At 33.1% G+C, this 21,152-nt stretch overlaps 2 protein-coding genes across 6 annotated transcripts; both read left to right on the top strand.

Annotated features, from left to right (window-relative positions):
* Positions 1-94: 94 nt before the first annotated feature.
* LOC136209579 (uncharacterized) lies at positions 95-9,791 on the top strand. Of its 2 annotated transcripts, XM_066001089.1 has the most exons (10): positions 95-192; positions 1,052-1,134; positions 1,217-1,298; positions 1,847-1,942; positions 4,816-6,751; positions 6,876-7,263; positions 7,474-7,539; positions 7,749-7,929; positions 8,078-8,239; positions 9,711-9,791. In XM_066001089.1, the coding sequence occupies exons 6-10, from the start codon at positions 6,949-6,951 to the stop codon at positions 9,716-9,718; spliced, it is 732 nt and encodes a 243-aa protein (XP_065857161.1). In that variant the 5' UTR covers positions 95-192; positions 1,052-1,134; positions 1,217-1,298; positions 1,847-1,942; positions 4,816-6,751; positions 6,876-6,948; the 3' UTR covers positions 9,719-9,791. The 2 variants fall into 2 exon arrangements, with proteins under 2 accessions (XP_065857161.1, XP_065857160.1); XM_066001088.1 differs by lacking the exon at positions 9,711-9,791 and having other exon boundaries at positions 8,078-8,374.
* Positions 9,792-10,145: 354 nt separating this feature from the next.
* Positions 10,146-20,903, top strand: LOC136209575 (uncharacterized). Of its 4 annotated transcripts, XM_066001073.1 has the most exons (11): positions 10,146-10,249; positions 11,091-11,173; positions 11,256-11,337; positions 11,886-11,981; positions 15,493-17,428; positions 17,553-17,940; positions 18,151-18,216; positions 18,426-18,606; positions 18,755-18,879; positions 20,388-20,488; positions 20,823-20,903. In XM_066001073.1, exons 6-11 carry the CDS (start codon positions 17,626-17,628, stop codon positions 20,827-20,829), a joined length of 795 nt encoding a protein of 264 aa, XP_065857145.1. In that variant the 5' UTR covers positions 10,146-10,249; positions 11,091-11,173; positions 11,256-11,337; positions 11,886-11,981; positions 15,493-17,428; positions 17,553-17,625; the 3' UTR covers positions 20,830-20,903. The 4 variants fall into 4 exon arrangements, with proteins under 4 accessions (XP_065857145.1, XP_065857146.1, XP_065857148.1 ...); XM_066001074.1 differs by lacking the exon at positions 15,493-17,428; XM_066001076.1 differs by lacking the exon at positions 20,823-20,903 and having other exon boundaries at positions 18,755-18,916; positions 20,388-20,468.
* The last annotated feature ends 249 nt before the right edge of the window (positions 20,904-21,152 follow it).

Below are 21,152 nucleotides of genomic sequence, written 5' to 3'. Positions count from 1 at the left end.
ATTTTGTTAATTTTTTATTTGAACCTTAGTGAGACTATTTCACAAAGGTTATGATTCGCTAGTTTATTTATTTTTCTGTTTTAAGCAGGATATAAAGGAAGTTAAGCATGAATTATTTACTCCCCTTCTTATCCAAATTGGTTGAGAGGCTGAGAGATTGTGAGACAACATTGTTTGTTCAGCTTCTAGCAGGTGAGGTTTCATTTCAGTAATTGAAAAGAATTTGCTCAATAGTTTTGCAAATGAGCAGCTAGATGGTTGGTTAAATTTGCTGAGAATTGTAATATTCTGTTGTGGTCATCTGTTATTTGTTTGTTTGTAAAAAGTCTTTTCATGTGAAAAAAGGCAAAATTAGCTGTTGTGGTGCCTTTTCTCCCAGGCCCTGTGTAAAACGCTCCTCTCTTCTTGCAATATTTCTCTCCCTGCTTGCCTTACTCCTTGCACGTTTAGCCTCAAACTGGTAAGGCAAGGTCTTCTCTCTTGCTTTTTCAGCCATTGATTTATGGATACTTTCCATCAGCACGCACTTGTTCTTGAACATGTTACCTTTCACTTTCATGTACATCTCATGGTACATGTGCTTGTCAATTTTTCGGGCTTCCCTGTACTTGCATAGAAGTCGTCTGAGAACTCGCAGTCTCCTTCATTCTGTGAGGACTGGAACGTAAGTGAATCTTCGTTTTCTGGCATAGTTGCTGCAACTAGAGGACAAAGCCTTAAATGTAATTGATTTGTTGTTGGAAAATAATGTTAGACACCAAGCTTAAGTCCTGTTTTCAAAGGTTTTAAAACTAAGATCCTAAGTTGCAAAATTTTCCACCTTGAGGGACCTAACTGAACTTCCGTGATTTTCTAGTATTTCATAGCATACGAGACATGCTTCTGTTATCTATAAGCATAATTTTATCGGTAAAGTCAATTTTGTAACGTATCATAAATGGGACAAGTTAAGAAAATTTATCAAGCAATACTTAGACTCTATTTCATGTGTCTTCGTGGCAAGTTGTGAATCCTACAGGTTTATTTAAATTTTGAGTCATTTTTATTGTAGAATATTCGTTTAAAGCTGTGAAGGCCGCTTCCATTACATCCATTGAAGCTCGTGGGATGGACTCTGTCTGTGTTGTCACACAGGTAAGTGACCTTCTCAATTTTTTGATCTAGAACTCGAATGTTTTTGCTTAATTTGGAAATTCACGTCTTGAAATTTGAGCAGGACAAGCTTTTGGATCGGACTAGTATTACCCATCTTTTCCCTGTTACCAAGTACCTTGGATTACTGGCCACTGGCATGACAGGTTAGCTTCTCTTTCCCTCCTGTGAAATGAAACTGCATTTCTTTTTATGATGTGATGCACTTTTAGTTTAGTCACTACAGAGTTTAATTTTGTTCAATAAAGGTTATAGTTTTACGTTCAATGTACACATTGTGAAGCATGATTGGACACGCAATGATAGGAATGATGGGAAATAATGTAGATACCTCATTTTTTCTACACCATCAAAATAACCTGTTGACTGCAGTTTCTCTGAACATTTGTGATGGAAAGCCTACGTGCTAGAAGTTTTCATATTTCTTTTCTAGACTGCGACCTGATAATTCACCCTCTCTAGTTACGATCCAATACAAATTAAATTCAGGAAAATGTTTAATGTCTAGGTAAATACTACTGAAACCAGCTTGAGCTACTCATGAATGAATCTTCTTTAAAATCTCAACTCTTCTTTGCTTCACATTTTGCCGCGTTTGCAAAATATTCTGGTTTGTACTGCATCTGCACCCTTGCTTTTGGTTAACTCTTATGGATTATTAGCATGAAATTTCATTTTCTTTGTCAATTTACAGCTGATGCAAGGACATTAGTCCAACAAGCTCGAAATGAGGCAGCTGAGTTTCGGTTCAATATGGTTATGAAATGCCCCTGGATGTGTTGGCCAAATGGTATTTTATTACTATTGCATTCTTATGATCTTCTATAATGCTCAAATATTAGTTCGTACTATGTTTTCAAAAACTAATGATCTTTTATTAGTTTGTAGTACGTTTTCAAAAACTAATGATCTTCTATAAGGTCATTTGCTCTTAATTTTTCAAAAACTTGTCTGCCATTTTCATAGCCTATTCCATAACTTGGCTTTGCTATTATTTCCCCTGCTCTTGTTATGATTTCACTCTCCACGTCTCTCTCTCTTTGTGCCCAGAAGTTGTGAGTTTACTCCACCTGTTTTGAGTAGTTGTTGTGGACTCCACCATTAAGCTTGCCATTGCCTATACTTTTAGAAATTAATAGAAATTTTTGTGTCAGTATCTGAATGTTCCCAGATAGAACATATAGTATAAATTTTGAGTTTAGTGGGTATCACATATAGTAGCTACTACCTATGCTTAGGTTTTACGTGATGAAAAACTGAAGTTTGGTTGACCTGCTTAGATTTTCGTACTAAATATGGTCATGAAATGCCCTGTGGATGTATTGGCCAAATGGTATTTCATTACCATTGCATTCTTATGATCTTTTATAATGTTCAATTAGTATATTTTAATATGTTTTCTCTCTAATTTAGAGCAGCTCCCTTCAATCCAAATCATTATATATTTTAAATATTTTTAATGGACGTATTTTTAATCATTATAAATACTTTTAATGTGTGTATTTTTAATCATTATAAATATTTTTAATGAGCGTATTTTTTATCAATATAAATACTTTTAATGAGTGTATTTTTAATCATTATATATAGTTTCTAGTAAGGGTAAATGTCCACTCATTGTAAGCTAATAATGAGCGGAATTATTCCGCTCATTAATACTTTTAGTAAGAAGGGCTTCCTCAAGGGGAAAATTCCGCTCATTAAAAACATTTAATGAGTGGAATTAGATTTCTAGTGATGGTTTTTCGTCATTAAATCCCATTTTTCTTGAGAACAAGGGGAGGTGAGATTAGTCGAACTGATAAATATATAAATCACTTGGTAACTCATTCTCGATAATGAGTGGAATTAGATTTCAAGTTCAGACCTTTTCTATTTTGTTTTTTGCATTATTCATTCACATTGGCATTCACTATTATTAATTAACTGCAAATAAAAGTTCATCTAGAAACAATTGATATAAAATGTAATGGCACGCAAATTGTCAAAGTTTTTAGTTTGCAAAGCAACAAAATATTGAATCCAACAATTACTTAAACATATACTAAAAAGACTTTGCAGAAGCTATCAATGAATCTGTGTATTTGCACAAATTAATTACACCCACACAAGACTTTCAATACAAAAAACAGGAAAACAAAATGACAACCACAAATTAGGATTGTTTATTTTAATGTTTCCAAAACTTTTCTCTTCAATGTTGTATGAGACCAATTTGTTTATACCATAACTAAGAAGAATCTTATTCGTGCTCTTTGAATATCCCAAGACTTTGACTTTTCCAGAATAATGTGGGGAAGCATATATGGGTTCTTTAACATAGCACAATCGTTCCCAAGTAAACTGGTCAAATTCATCCTTCTTTCTGATGTATAAATCAGAGTGACGACCAAAGGAAAAGCTGAAGCAAAGACACCCTTCTAAAACATGCAAATCAGTCAAAACTGGTATACTGGGGTAAAAAGGCTTAGGCAATAACGAGAACATCTCCTTTTTCATATCAAATGCCAAAATATCACAGTCACCCGAGCCTAACCAGTGTAGACTACCATCTGCAAAGTATCCAAATCCAGAGTATAATCCTACACAATTTGGACAATCTTTAATCCTTGTCCACCTTTTCAATCTCATCCTATAAATCCAAACTCGGGTTTTAATCAGTGTAGATAACATAAGCACAACTTTGTAATCATTAATAGAGTTATCATAACCCAAACCCAATCCAAATATTTTGTAATTTCTTACAGCTTCCGAAGGGCAATCCGGGAGATTCATATACTTCCGAGTGGATGGATTCCATAAAGCAATCTTGCAACAACTTCCATATATAAGAAGCAAACCATTGCAGTTGCCATATATGTTTTTCCATATATCTAAGCTTGGTTTTTCGAGTAGAATCTCTTGTTCCTCACCATCATTCATATCAATTATATGAAATCGTCTTGGCTCATTCTTCAATGATGTATGCTGTAAAATTACCTTGCGACGACTGATGTTTTCAGAAGATCTCATGAGATAGTAATTTGCGAAATTAGGGCTATCTATGATTGCGCATAAAGATTTAGAAACGCGTCTGAATCGTAGAACTGACTTAACAGGCAAACATATAAAAATTTCAGTGATCAAATCTCCAGGAAAATGTCCCATAACTGCTGACTTGAAATTTACTAGTAATTGGCAGAGACACACCTATTATATATAAAACATAAAAACAAAGCCAATATTCACAAACAGACATGACTATTCAGGAACGGACATGATTATTCATGAAGGAAATTGACTGTTGGTATTTAAATTAATTACATTGATCACAATTATTTTTAAGGAAGGGCCTGTTTGTTTTATCTGCTGTTGCTGTTTGCTGTTTGTTGTTACGGTTTGCTGTTTGTTGTTTGCTGTTTGATTATTAGTGTTTGGTAAAACTATGATTGCGTGTTGCTGTTAGTATGTAAAATGACTAATATGGACATGATTTAAATAAATATATAAATTAATTCTAAAAATAATAAAAATAACCTAAATAACTAAATTACAATTACAAAAATAATTATTTATATATAACTTCATTTTTCCATAAAAAAAACTATATACTAAAAATTAAATTGCTATAAAATTGTCTGTAATATTTCTTCATTTTAAAGATCAATTTTTATCTCTAAATAGGATGGAAGCAATCTCATCTCTCAAAGCATTCATTTGAGTTGCTCCAGTTTCCTCGTGATTTTCATTTGTATCAACATCATTTGAACTACTCAATGAGTCATACGGCACAAAATCAGGATCTGCTAATGTGTTTCTTCGAATATAATTATGTAGTGCCATTGAAGCAATCACGATGTCCCTTTTACTGTCTCTTTTCCCTTTAGATCTTTCCACAGTTTCCAATGGAGTTTCATCGAATCCCATTTATTTCTCATCTGATCTTTAGTAAATATGTGACCCGCAATTTTCATTTCATTTTCTACCCATGGCCATCCTTTCAGACCCCATCCCCCTCCACTTCTTTTACCAAGATTGGTGCCCCGAACACAAATATCAAGAAACACATTAAATTCTACATCATTCCATTTTTTTCTTGGAACAGTTTTTTTTTTCTTGTGTTACCACCTATTAATAATAAAATAGATATGTATGCAATAATCTATAGATTAATTTTTTTAATTGGAACTAGGTGAGTGGTTGTGAGGGCAGAGAATCCCAACTAGGTTGGCACCCAAGCAGCACTGAAACCGAACCTGCTTAATTAAAATTGAAAAAAGAAAACATACAAAGAGAGAGCAAGCAATTAAACAAACCCATAGACAACACCGTCGTTTAAGTTCTCACTAATAAATTCTAAGCAGACTGATGGGGCAAAGTCCCACCAATTCTGTTTTTGAGTAATTCTACCTAAATTAGCCAAACAATCTGCGACTTTGTTACCTTCGCGGAAAATGTGAGATACAACTAAAACCATTTGATTTAAGTTTTCCAAACAATCTTTCCAGTCATCTCCACTGCAAGAAAAAAGGGTTTTAGTGACCAAAATTTAATATAGGTATAGTTTCCGCTCATTAAAAATATGTTCTCAATACATTTAATGTGCGGATATCATATTAATGAGCAAAGTATATAATTTGACTCAATTTTCCTAACATTCCACTCATTATTTCATAACAATAAAAAAACCACCTTTTAATTATAAAAAACCCCACTCATTAATAACCTTAATCTTTAATTTACCGCCAATGTGACCTAAAATTCATTCCAAATATTTCATTCCCCCCTAAGGGAGTGTTTGGTTAGATAAATTTAGATTATGGAATGGAAATGATAGTAAATTATTCCCTTTTTGGTTAACCAAATATAGCTTGGGAATTAGAATCTCATTCCCCAACTTTGACAATTATTCATTCCCTCCACTTTTCACTTCAATCAAATTTCATTCTCATTCCTAATGATTTATATATATATATAAAATAATAATAATATAACATATCCACGTTTTACCCAACATATACCCACCACTATTTTACCAACCCACGTACCCAACATATCCACCTTATAATTTATATATATCCACCTTATAATTTATATAATATATAGATATATTATGTGCAAATGTATTTTCCTGTACTAGTTTATAATACAACTTTTTTGTACAGTAAAAAAAGTTATCATCAATAAATCATTAATTTGCTTTTCTAGATGATATAAATTTTTGTATATTTTTTAATTTAATTGAAATTATAATTATTATTATTTACTAAATTATTTTTAATAAATTTTGTACTCATTTTTATTACGATCATTAACAAACCAAACAGCTTCAAAGAGAATCGCATTCCCATTCCAGGTTGAACCAAACATATTGAATAAATAGTCATTCCGATTCTTATTCCGCCACATTCCGTTTCCGTTTCCCTTTCTGATTCCGAAGTTTAAACCAAATCGCACCCTAAAATCAGACACAAAGTTCACGCTTTCAGCCAAAAAAGCTCTCCTTCCTGTTCGACCTAGGTCTGCTCCCATCTTCTCACTCTCATCTTCTGAAATTGGGACTCAACGAGCCTCTCTATTCCTTCTTCAGCAGATTTTTGGGTTTTCCTCATTCTGTTCGGTATCTCTTCTCATCTCTTGTTAATTTCTTTATTTTTTCATGTTATCTTCATGTTCTTGTGTTTTCCTTTATGTGTTTAGATTCAATGTCTTTATGTGTTTTCCTTTTTCCTTTATGGGTTTAGATTCAATGTCTTAAGAAGTGGAGTTGGAAACTCAAAACCCATCAAAAACCCCAACCTCTCTCTCTTCCCGCACATGGCTTCACTATCAGTGGATATAGCAAGAGCCACCTCCTTCATTTCCTTCTCTTCTCGCCAACAAACCCCTCTTTCCACTAGTGGCACCTCACTCCTTCCTCTTTTCTTCAAACCTCAACCCACCTTATCCATTCAAGCTACCCGCTCCTTTCATTCTACAAACCTCGCTCTCGGTTTCTCCAAACCATCTTTCAAAAACCCCTGTAGATTTTCTTTTGCCGCCGCATCCGAGGATTGTGATGTCACCACCAAGATTCCTCCCGATGATCGAATTCCTGCTACCATTATTACCGGCTTTTTGGGTTCTGGAAAGGTATTGTAATCTTTCTATTTTAGTTGTTACCTTTTCCCTTTGTATTAATTCGTACTAAAATTAAGAAGATATGCTACTTCAAATGTAATTGCTGACTTATTAAGCTTTCTAAATGGTCAATGCAAATGCTAGTTAAAAATTTCCATTTTCTTGAATTTCTTCTCAACTGGACTTAATTGGGCTGACATTTTTCCTTGCGTTGATGAACAGACAACATTACTTAACCATATATTGACTGCAGACCATGGGAAGCGCATAGCAGTGATTGAGAATGAGGTATTAGTTTGCATTGTTTTTGGCTGTTCGCTTATTAGTTAAACCACCATTTTTGCTATAATCATGGGAGTCTCTATGTATATTGTTGTATCATTATGACCATGGTACATAATCTCAAACTTTTGTAAGTTTATTATTATAGTCCTGCTTGTGAGAGTACGTTTATAGTGTGCAGATGTATAATTTCCTCTCCTAATGTTGAATTGCAGTACGGTGAAGTTGACATTGATGGTTCTCTAGTTGTTGCAAAAACTACTGGAGCTGAAGACATTATTATGTTGAACAATGGTTGTTTGTGCTGTACAGTGAGGGGTGATCTTGTGAGAATGATAGCTGAACTAGTGGCTAAAAACAGAGGAAATTTTGATCATATTGTAATTGAAACTACAGGTTAGATATTACTGTATTAGTCAAAATGTACTGTTCTGAAATCGCTATACAGTAGTGACTTGTTATCTAAATGCTTTCTTGTTGTGTGTACATCAAATGATGTACTTGTTACACATTTACTAAAATATGCCATACTGAAACCTTACAGGTCTTGCTAATCCAGCACCAATAATTCAGATTTTTTATGCTGAGGATGCGGTTTGTAATGATGTCAAGTTGGACGGTGTTGTAACTTTGGTTGATGCTAAACATGCTGCTTTTCATCTCGATGAGGTCAAACTGAAAGGAGTAGTTAATGGAGTCTTAAGGGGTAACTTTCACTAATGGTGTACAACCTTTGTCCCATTTCACACTTTGGTGTACAACCATTCATTTTGTCTCACTAATATGTACGACCTTATAGGTGACCTCCCACTTTGGTGTACAGCAGGTAAAAATGACCTGTCAACGCACGTGGGACCCACAAATTAAAAAATAATTAATTTTTATCCTTTCTCTTTTTTACCCTTATCTCTCCATATCTTCACCTTCTCCCCTCTATTTCTTTCTCTCTTCAAATTTTTTTCTCTCTCTAATCTCTCTTCAAATTTGTTTTTCTCTCTAACCTTCTTTATTTGAGATTGCTTTTCTAATGGTTCAAACAAACTATGGTTCAACAAAGAAATAATACCTAACCAATCAAAACATGTAAAAATTTGATGCGGGTAATTTTTTTCCTCAATGAAATAGAGTTGCAGTGCTATTTATGTTGGAAAAATATCTATTTCCATTCCATATGAAATTATAAAAATGAATGCTTCTTTTTTTTTTTTTTGAAACAAAAAATGAATGCTTCTCAAATTAATCAAATCATATTTTGTTACTTTTAAAACGAAAATAACTACTGGTTGCTATAGTTATCAATCCGTAATAAATTTAGAATAATTCGCAAAAACATTTACATTCCTATGAATTAATTTTACAGGGCTGAGAATAGCTCTTGCTAGCTTCAAGGTAACAGAACACAAAAATTAATCAATTTTTAAGGACTAGTGTTAAAAAATGAGAGGTTCAACATTATAATAACTCAAAAATTATCAATAACGATCAATCAGGATCATAGTTTAAACTGTTATGGTGAAAATGGATTTTATTTTTTCAAGACATTGGACGCACGAAGTAACATGAAAATATAGTACAGCAAAATGAAGTTTCCTATAACTTAAATAGACAAGCATTATCACTTTTTCTTTATTCTTACCGACCAGAGTTTACGTATCATTAACAATCAGTAAAAACCTTAATTATTTATATATTATAGAGAAGGTTAGAGAGAGATGAGCTAGAGAGAGAAATAAATTTGGAGAGAGAGGTTAGAGAGAGAGAAAAATAGAAGGAAGAAGATGAAGATATGGAAGGATAAGGGTAAAAAAGAGAAAGGATAAAAATTAATTATTTTTTAATTTGTGGGTCCCACTTTTATTAATGATTTGAATGAAAAGTGATGAAGTGGCACGTTGACTATGCGTTGACCGGTCATTTTTACCTGTTGTACACCAAAGTGGGAGGTGACCTATAAGTTCGTACATATTAGTGAGAAAAATTAAAGGTTGTACACCAAGTGTGAAACGGACTAAAGGTTGTACACCATTGATGAAATTTACCCGAGTCTTAAGTCTTAAGTATTTTTATCCTCAAATTACCTTGGTCTTATGTTCTATATGTATTATAGTGAACACATAAACTGGTAAGCACATGTAAGCAAATTTAAATGCCAAATAATTTGTTCCTTCTCAATGCAGAGACTTGATATATTGGGAGCATTAGAGGATGTTGTTGGGGAATTCAATGATTTGAGTATGACAACTACTAACATCCATCATGGTCAACGTTATTTCAATGAGTAAGCTGCTGTGAACTGCTTTTTCCAGGGTACACTGAGATGAAAATCAAATATTTTGGGGAAGGGGAATAATATTTGTTACTTTACTCTAAATAGGGTTATAATAGAATGTAATCAATGTAATGTAGAGTGTTCAATCTTTCTTTATTAGGCCAAATAAAATAGAAAATGGAAATGACGAATACATGTAGAGTTGCATATCATTTTAATAATGTTTGGGATTATCTTAGGTATTTTTTACTGCCAATTTTGTTAATTTTTTATTTGAACCTTAGTGAGACTATTTCACAAAGGTTATGATTCGCTAGTTTATTTATTTTTCTGTTTTAAGCAGGATATAAAGGAAGTTAAGCATGAATTATTTACTCCCCTTCTTATCCAAATTGGTTGAGAGGCTGAGAGATTGTGAGACAACATTGTTTGTTCAGCTTCTAGCAGGTGAGGTTTCATTTCAGTAATTGAAAAGAATTTGCTCAATAGTTTTGCAAATGAGCAGCTAGATGGTTGGTTAAATTTGCTGAGAATTGTAATATTCTGTTGTGGTCATCTGTTATTTGTTTGTTTGTAAAAAGTCTTTTCATGTGAAAAAAGACAAAATTAGCTGTTGTGGTGCCTTTTCTCCCAGGCCCTGTGTAAAAGGCTCCTCTCTTCTTGCAATATTTCTCTCCCTGCTTGCCTTACTCCTTGCACGTTTAGCCTCAAACTGGTAAGGCAAGGTCTTCTCTCTTGCTTTTTCAGCCATTGATTTATGGATACTTTCCATCAGCACGCACTTGTTCTTGAACATGTTACCTTTCACTTTCATGTACATCTCATGGTACATGTGCTTGTCAATTTTTCGGGCTTCCCTGTACTTGCATAGAAGTCGTCTGAGAGCTCGCAGTCTCCTTCATTCTGTGAGGACTGGAACGTAAGTGAATCTTCGTTTTCTGGCATAGTTGCTGCAACTAGAGGACAAAGCCTTAAATGTAATTGATTTGTTGTTGGAAAATAATGTTAGAAACCAAGCTTAAGTCCTGTTAAGATCCTAAGTTGCAAAATTTTCCACCTTGAGGGACCTAACTGAACTTCCGTGATTTTCTAGTATTTCATAGCATACGAGACATGCTTCTGTTATCTATAAGCATAATTTTATCGGTAAAGTCAATTTTGTAACGTATCATAAATGGGACAAGTTAAGAAAATTTATCAAGCAATACTTAGACTCTATTTCATGTGTCTTCGTGGCAAGTTGTGAATCCTACAGGTTTATTTAAATTTTGAGTCATTTTTATTGTAGAATATTCGTTTAAAGCTGTGAAGGCCGCTTCCATTACATCCATTGAAGCTCGTGGGATGGACTCTGTCTGTGTTGTCACACAGGTAAGTGACCTTCTCAATTTTTTGATCTAGAACTCGAATGTTTTTGCTTAATTTGGAAATTCACGTCTTGAAATTTGAGCAGGACAAGCTTTTGGATCGGACTAGTATTACCCATCTTTTCCCTGTTACCAAGTACCTTGGATTACTGGCCACTGGCATGACAGGTTAGCTTCTCTTTCCCTCCTGTGAAATGAAACTGCATTTCTTTTTATGATGTGATGCACTTTTAGTTTAGTCACTACAGAGTTTAATTTTGTTCAATAAAGGTTATAGTTTTACGTGCAATGTACACATTGTGAAGCATGATTGGACACGCAATGATAGGAATGATGGGAAATAATGTAGATACCTCATTTTTTCTACACCATCAAAATAACCTGTTGACTGCAGTTTCTCTGAACATTTGTGATGGAAAGCCTACGTGCTAGAAGTTTTCATATTTCTTTTCTAGACTGCGACCTGATAATTCACCCTCTCTAGTTACGATCCAATACAAATTAAATTCAGGCAAATGTTTAATGTCTAGGTAAATACTACTGAAACCAGCTTGAGCTACTCATGAATGAATCTTCTTTAAAATCTCAACTCTTCTTTGCTTCACATTTTGCCGCGTTTGCAAAATATTCTGGTTTGTACTGCATCTGCACCCTTGCTTTTGGTTAACTCTTATGGATTATTAGCATGAAATTTCATTTTCTTTGTCAATTTACAGCTGATGCAAGGACATTAGTCCAACAAGCTCGAAATGAGGCAGCTGAGTTTCGGTTCAATATGGTTATGAAATGCCCCTGGATGTGTTGGCCAAATGGTATTTTATTACTATTGCATTCTTATGATCTTCTATAATGCTCAAATATTAGTTCGTACTATGTTTTCAAAAACTAATGATCTTTTATTAGTTTGTAGTACGTTTTCAAAAACTAATGATCTTCTATAAGGTCATTTGCTCTTAATTTTTCAAAAACTTGTCTGCCATTTTCATAGCCTATTCCAAAACTTGGCTTGGCTATTATTTCCCCTGCTCTTGCTATGATTTCACTCTCCACGTCTCTCTCTCTTTGTGCCCAGAAGTTGTGAGTTTACTCCACCTGTTTTGAGTAGTTGTTGTGGACTCCACCATTAAGCTTGCCATTGCCTATACTTTTAGAAATTAATAGAAATTTTTGTGTCAGTATCTGAATGTTCCCAGATAGAACATATAGTATAAATTTTGAGTTTAGTGGGTATCACATATAGTAGCTACTACCTATGCTTAGGTTTTACGTGATGAAAAACTGAAGTTTGGTTGACCTGCTTAGATTTTCGTACTAAATATGGTCATGAAATGCCCTGTGGATGTATTGGCCAAATGGTATTTCATTACCATTGCATTCTTATGATCTTTTATAATGTTCAATTAGTAGTTTTTAATATGTTTTCTCTCTAATTTAGAGCAGCTCCCTTCAATCCAAATCATTATATATTTTAAATATTTTTAATGGACGTATTTTTAATCATTATAAATACTTTTAATGCGTGTATTTTTAATCATTATAAATATTTTTAATGAGCGTATTTTTTATCAATATAAATACTTTTAATGAGTGTATTTTTAATCATTATATATAGTTTCTAGTAAGGGTAAATGTCCACTCATTGTAAGCTAATAATGAGCGGAATTATTCCGCTCATTAATACTTTTAGTAAGAAGGGCTTCCTCAAGGGGAAAATTCCACTCATTAAAAACATTTAATGAGTGGAATTAGATTTCTAGTGATGGTTTTTCGTCATTAAATCCCATTTTTCTTGAGAACAAGGGGAGGTGAGATTAGTCGAACTGATAAATATATAAATCACTTGGTAACTCATTCTCGATAAGATTTATGCATTTGCAAAGATATTTTTTATAGTTTAAAAGTTTACAAATACGGTTTATCGTATTTCTCTTGTTCTCCAACCATGTGGCTTGAATCATTTTCAAATATAAACAACGTGGTTTAAAAGTTTGCAAAATTTTGAATTTAGCCAAAACCACAAAAAGAGAGAGAAATTGACATATCGTTTAGCTTCAATTGAAGCCGCGATGAAATCAGGCGGGTCCTTACCATACAAAAAATACAAGGGAAGAACTATTAATGAAATGGGAAAAAAATATGTAGAATGAAAAAAAGTACATGAGTATGGTTCTCACATATGGTGAACAGAGATTCAATCTTATTGAAGAATTGAATCATACATTTTATAATTCCTCACAAACAATAAAATATAAACTTACCATACATTTTAATTTTAAATTTTATAGCACATATTGGACTATTTCAAACCACACTTTTCAACTAAAGTTTTCATTCACATGCATATATGGTCAACATTTGACTCCAAATTGGTTTCTAATTCAAATACATAAAATTATGTTTTTTATTTCAACATGCCCCTTAATCTTAATTTCGCTGACTCCTAATTGACCTCCCAATAATTTTATCCAAAATTATTAATATTTTAGAATATATTTTATTTTATACTATCTAAGCATCAAGTTCAGACCTTTTCTATTTTGTTTTTTGCATTATTCATTCACATTGGCATTCACTATTATTAATTAACTGCAAATAAAAGTTCATCTAGAAACAATTGATATAAAATGTAATGGCACGCAAATTGTCAAAGTTTTTAGTTTGCAAAGCAACAAAATATTGAATCCAACAATTACTTAAACATATACTAAAAAGACTTTGCAGAAGCTATCAATGAATCTGTGTATTTGCACAAATTAATTACACCCACACAAGACTTTCAATACAAAAAACAGGAAAACAAAATGACAACCACAAATTAGGATTGTTTATTTTAATGTTTCCAAAACTTTTCTCTTCAATGTTGTATGAGACCAATTTGTTTATACCATAACTAAGAAGAATCTTATTCGTGCTCTTTGAATATCCCAAGACTTTGACTTTTCCAGAATAATGTGGGGAAGCATATATGGGTTCTTTAACATAGCACAATCGTTCCCAAGTAAACTGGTCAAATTCATCCTTCTTTCTGATGTATAAATCAGAGTGACGACCAAAGGAAAAGCTGAAGCAAAGACACCCTTCTAAAACATGCAAATCAGTCAAAACTGGTATACTGGGGTAAAAAGGCTTAGGCAATAACGAGAACATCTCCTTTTTCATATCAAATGCCAAAATATCACAGTCACCCGAGCCTAACCAGTGTAGACTACCATCTGCAAAGTATCCAAATCCAGAGTATAATCCTACACAATTTGGACAATCTTTAATCCTTGTCCACCTTTTCAATCTCATCCTATAAATCCAAACTCGGGTTTTAATCAGTGTAGATAACATAAGCACAACTTTGTAATCATTAATAGAGTTATCATAACCCAAACCCAATCCAAATATTTTGTAATTTCTTACAGCTTCCGAAGGGCAATCCGGGAGATTCATATACTTCCGAGTGGATGGATTCCATAAAGCAATCTTGCAACAACTTCCATATATAAGAAGCAAACCATTGCAGTTGCCATATATGTTTTTCCATATATCTAAGCTTGGTTTTTCGAGTAGAATCTCTTGTTCCTCACCATCATTCATATCAATTATATGAAATCGTCTTGGCTCATTCTTCAATGATGTATGCTGTAAAATTACCTTGCGACGACTGATGTTTTCAGAAGATCTCATGAGATAGTAATTTGCGAAATTAGGGCTATCTATGATTGCGCATAAAGATTTAGAAACGCGTCTGAATCGTAGAACTGACTTAACAGGCAAACATATAAAAATTTCAGTGATCAAATCTCCAGGAAAATGTCCCATAACTGCTGACTTGAAATTTACTAGTAATTGGCAGAGACACACCTATTATATATAAAACATAAAAACAAAGCCAATATTCACAAACAGACATGACTATTCAGGAACGGACATGATTATTCATGAAGGAAATTGACTGTTGGTATTTAAATTAATTACATTGATCACAATTATTTTTAAGGAAGGGCCTGTTTGTTTTATCTGCTGTTGTTGTTTGCTGTTTGTTGTTACGGTTTGCTGTTTGTTGTTTGCTGTTTGATTATTAGTGTTTGGTAAAACTATGATTGCGTGTTGCTGTTAGTATGTAAAATGACTAATATGGACATGATTTAAATAAATATATAAATTAATTCTAAAAATAATAAAAATAACCTAAATAACTAAATTACAATTACAAAAATAATTATTTATATATAACTTCATTTTTCCATAAAAAAAACTATATACTAAAAATTAAATTGCTATAAAATTGTCTGTAATATTTCTTCATTTTAGAGATCAATTTTTATCTCTAAATAGGATGGAAGCAATCTCATCTCTCAAAGCATTCATTTGAGTTGCTCCAGTTTCCTCGTGATTTTCATTTGTATCAACATCATTTGAACTACTCAATGAGTCATACGGCACAAAATCAGGATCTGCTAATGTGTTTCTTCGAATATAATTATGTAGTGCCATTGAAGCAATCACGATGTCCCTTTTACTGTCTCTTTTCCCTTTAGATCTTTCCACAGTTTCCAATGGAGTTTCATCGAATCCCATTTATTTCTCATCTGATCTTTAGTAAATATGTGACCCGCAATTTTCATTTCATTTTCTACCCATGGCCATCCTTTCAGACCCCATCCCCCTCCACTTCTTTTACCAAGATTGGTGCCCCGAACACAAATATCAAGAAACACATTAAATTCTACATCATTCCATTTTTTTCTTGGAACAGTTTTTTTTTTCTTGTGTTACCACCTATTAATAATAAAATAGATATGTATGCAATAATCTATAGATTAATTTTTTTAATTGGAACTAGGTGAGTGGTTGTGAGGGCAGAGAATCCCAACTAGGTTGGCACCCAAGCAGCACTGAAACCGAACCTGCTTAATTAAAATTGAAAAAAGAAAACATACAAAGAGAGAGCAAGCAATTAAACAAACCCATAGACAACACCGTCGTTTAAGTTCTCACTAATAAATTCTAAGCAGACTGATGGGGCAAAGTCCCACCAATTCTCTTTTTGAGTAATTCTACCTAAATTAGCCAAACAATCTGCGACTTTGTTACCTTCGCGGAAAATGTGAGATACAACTAAAACCATTTGATTTAAGTTTTCCAAACAATCTTTCCAGTCATCTCCACTGCAAGAAAAAAGGGTTTTAGTGACCAAAATTTAATATAGGTATAGTTTCCGCTCATTAAAAATATGTTCTCAATACATTTAATGTGCGGATATCATATTAATGAGCAAAGTATATAATTTGACTCAATTTTCCTAACATTCCACTCATTATTTCATAACAATAAAAAAACCACCTTTTAATTATAAAAAACCCCACTCATTAATAACCTTAATCTTTAATTTACCGCCAATGTGACCTAAAATTCATTCCAAATATTTCATTCCCCCCTAAGGGAGTGTTTGGTTAGATAAATTTAGATTATGGAATGGAAATGATAGTAAATTATTCCCTTTTTGGTTAACCAAATATAGCTTGGGAATTAGAATCTCATTCCCCAACTTTGACAATTATTCATTCCCTCCACTTTTCACTTCAATCAAATTTCATTCTCATTCCTAATGATTTATATATATATATAAAATAATAATAATATAACATATCCACGTTTTACCCAACATATACCCACCACTATTTTACCAACCCACGTACCCAACATATCCACCTTATAATTTATATATATCCACCTTATAATTTATATAATATATAGATATATTATGTGCAAATGTATTTTCCTGTACTAGTTTATAATACAACTTTTTTGTACAGTAAAAAAAGTTATCATCAATAAATCATTAATTTGCTTTTCTAGATGATATAAATTTTTGTATATTTTTTAATTTAATTGAAATTATAATTATTATTATTTACTAAATTATTTTTAATAAATTTTGTACTCATTTTTATTACGATCATTAACAAACCAAACAGCTTCAAAGAGAATCGCATTCCCATTCCAGATTGAACCAAACATATTGAATAAATAGTCATTCCGATTCTTATTCCGCCACATTCCGTTTCCGTTTCCCTTTCTGATTCCGAAGTTTAAACCAAATCGCACCCTAAAATCAGACACAAAGTTCACGCTTTCAGCCAAAAAAGCTCTCCTTCCTGTTCGACCTAGGTCTGCTCCCATCTTCTCACTCTCATCTTCTGAAATTGGGACTCAACGAGCCTCTCTATTCCTTCTTCAGCAGATTTTTGGGTTTTCCTCATTCTGTTCGGTATCTCTTCTCATCTCATGTTAATTTCTTTATTTTTTCATGTTATCTTCATGTTCTTGTGTTTTCCTTTATGTGTTTAGATTCAATGTCTTTATGTGTTTTCCTTTTTCCTTTATGGGTTTAGATTCAATGTCTTAAGAAGTGGAGTTGGAAACTCAAAACCCATCAAAAACCCCAACCTCTCTCTCTTCCCGCACATGGCTTCACTATCAGTGGATATAGCAAGAGCCACCTCCTTCATTTCCTTCTCTTCTCGCCAACAAACCCCTCTTTCCACTAGTGGCACCTCACTCCTTCCTCTTTTCTTCAAACCTCAACCCACCTTATCCATTCAAGCTACCCGCTCCTTTCATTCTACAAACCTCGCTCTCGGTTTCTCCAAACCATCTTTCAAAAACCCCTGTAGATTTTCTTTTGCCGCCGCATCCGAGGATTGTGATGTCACCACCAAGATTCCTCCCGATGATCGAATTCCTGCTACCATTATTACCGGCTTTTTGGGTTCTGGAAAGGTATTGTAATCTTTCTATTTTAGTTGTTACCTTTTCCCTTTGTATTAATTCGTACTAAAATTAAGAAGATATGCTACTTCAAATGTAATTGCTGACTTATTAAGCTTTCTAAATGGTCAATGCAAATGCTAGTTAAAAATTTCCATTTTCTTGAATTTCTTCTCAACTGGACTTAATTGGGCTGACATTTTTCCTTGCGTTGATGAACAGACAACATTACTTAACCATATATTGACTGCAGACCATGGGAAGCGCATAGCAGTGATTGAGAATGAGGTATTAGTTTGCATTGTTTTTGGCTGTTCGCTTATTAGTTAAACCACCATTTTTGCTATAATCATGGGAGTCTCTATGTATATTGTTGTATCATTATGACCATGGTACATAATCTCAAACTTTTGTAAGTTTATTATTATAGTCCTGCTTGTGAGAGTACGTTTATAGTGTGCAGATGTATAATTTCCTCTCCTAATGTTGAATTGCAGTACGGTGAAGTTGACATTGATGGTTCTCTAGTTGTTGCAAAAACTACTGGAGCTGAAGACATTATTATGTTGAACAATGGTTGTTTGTGCTGTACAGTGAGGGGTGATCTTGTGAGAATGATAGCTGAACTAGTGGCTAAAAACAGAGGAAATTTTGATCATATTGTAATTGAAACTACAGGTTAGATATTACTGTATTAGTCAAAATGTACTGTTCTGAAATCGCTATACAGTAGTGACTTGTTATCTAAATGCTTTCTTGTTGTGTGTACATCAAATGATGTACTTGTTACACATTTACTAAAATATGCCATACTGAAACCTTACAGGTCTTGCTAATCCAGCACCAATAATTCAGATTTTTTATGCTGAGGATGCGGTTTGTAATGATGTCAAGTTGGACGGTGTTGTAACTTTGGTTGATGCTAAACATGCTGCTTTTCATCTCGATGAGGTCAAACTGAAAGGAGTAGTTAATGGAGTCTTAAGGGGTAACTTTCACTAATGGTGTACAACCTTTGTCCCATTTCACACTTTGGTGTACAACCATTCATTTTGTCTCACTAATATGTACGACCTTATAGGTGACCTCCCACTTTGGTGTACAGCAGGTAAAAATGACCTGTCAACGCACGTGGGACCCACAAATTAAAAAATAATTAATTTTTATCCTTTCTCTTTTTTACCCTTATCTCTCCATATCTTCACCTTCTCCCCTCTATTTCTTTCTCTCTTCAAATTTTTTTCTCTCTCTAATCTCTCTTCAAATTTGTTTTTCTCTCTAACCTTCTTTATTTGAGATTGCTTTTCTAATGGTTCAAACAAACTATGGTTCAACAAAGAAATAATACCTAACCAATCAAAACATGTAAAAATTTGATGCGGGTAATTTTTTTCCTCAATGAAATAGAGTTGCAGTGCTATTTATGTTGGAAAAATATCTATTTCCATTCCATATGAAATTATAAAAATGAATGCTTCTTTTTTTTTTTTTTGAAACAAAAAATGAATGCTTCTCAAATTAATCAAATCATATTTTGTTACTTTTAAAACGAAAATAACTACTGGTTGCTATAGTTATCAATCCGTAATAAATTTAGAATAATTCGCAAAAACATTTACATTCCTATGAATTAATTTTACAGGGCTGAGAATAGCTCTTGCTAGCTTCAAGGTAACAGAACACAAAAATTAATCAATTTTTAAGGACTAGTGTTAAAAAATGAGAGGTTCAACATTATAATAACTCAAAAATTATCAATAACGATCAATCAGGATCATAGTTTAAACTGTTATGGTGAAAATGGATTTTATTTTTTCAAGACATTGGACGCACGAAGTAACATGAAAATATAGTACAGCAAAATGAAGTTTCCTATAACTTAAATAGACAAGCATTATCACTTTTTCTTTATTCTTACCGACCAGAGTTTACGTATCATTAACAATCAGTAAAAACCTTAATTATTTATATATTATAGAGAAGGTTAGAGAGAGATGAGCTAGAGAGAGAAATAAATTTGGAGAGAGAGGTTAGAGAGAGAGAAAAATAGAAGGAAGAAGATGAAGATATGGAAGGATAAGGGTAAAAAAGAGAAAGGATAAAAATTAATTATTTTTTAATTTGTGGGTCCCACTTTTATTAATGATTTGAATGAAAAGTGATGAAGTGGCACGTTGACTATGCGTTGACCGGTCATTTTTACCTGTTGTACACCAAAGTGGGAGGTGACCTATAAGTTCGTACATATTAGTGAGAAAAATTAAAGGTTGTACACCAAGTGTGAAACGGACTAAAGGTTGTACACCATTGATGAAATTTACCCGAGTCTTAAGTCTTAAGTATTTTTATCCTCAAATTACCTTGGTCTTATGTTCTATATGTATTATAGTGAACACATAAACTGGTAAGCACATGTAAGCAAATTTAAATGCCAAATAATTTGTTCCTTCTCAATGCAGAGACTTGATATATTGGGAGCATTAGAGGATGTTGTTGGGGAATTCAATGATTTGAGTATGACAACTACTAACATCCATCATGGTCAACGTTATTTCAATGAGTAAGCTGCTGTGAACTGCTTTTTCCAGGGTACACTGAGATGAAAATCAAATATTTTGGGGAAGGGGAATAATATTTGTTACTTTACTCTAAATAGGGTTATAATAGAATGTAATCAATGTAATGTAGAGTGTTCAATCTTTCTTTATTAGGCCAAATAAAATAGAAAATGGAAATGACGAATACATGTAGAGTTGCATATCATTTTAATAATGTTTGGGATTATCTTAGGTATTTTTTACTGCCAATTTTGTTAATTTTTTATTTGAACCTTAGTGAGACTATTTCACAAAGGTTATGATTCGCTAGTTTATTTATTTTTCTGTTTTAAGCAGGATATAAAGGAAGTTAAGCATGAATTATTTACTCCCCTTCTTATCCAAATTGGTTGAGAGGCTGAGAGATTGTGAGACAACATTGTTTGTTCAGCTTCTAGCAGGTGAGGTTTCATTTCAGTAATTGAAAAGAATTTGCTCAATAGTTTTGCAAATGAGCAGCTAGATGGTTGGTTAAATTTGCTGAGAATTGTAATATTCTGTTGTGGTCATCTGTTATTTGTTTGTTTGTAAAAAGTCTTTTCATGTGAAAAAAGACAAAATTAGCTGTTGTGGTGCCTTTTCTCCCAGGCCCTGTGTAAAAGGCTCCTCTCTTCTTGCAATATTTCT

The sequence above is a fragment of the Euphorbia lathyris genome, chromosome 10 (genome assembly GCF_963576675.1).
Source record: "Euphorbia lathyris chromosome 10, ddEupLath1.1, whole genome shotgun sequence".
Lineage (NCBI taxonomy): Eukaryota > Viridiplantae > Streptophyta > Magnoliopsida > Malpighiales > Euphorbiaceae > Euphorbia > Euphorbia lathyris.
The sequence above is the reverse complement of the archived record's forward strand: the minus strand, read 5'-3'. Positions and strand labels throughout refer to the sequence as shown.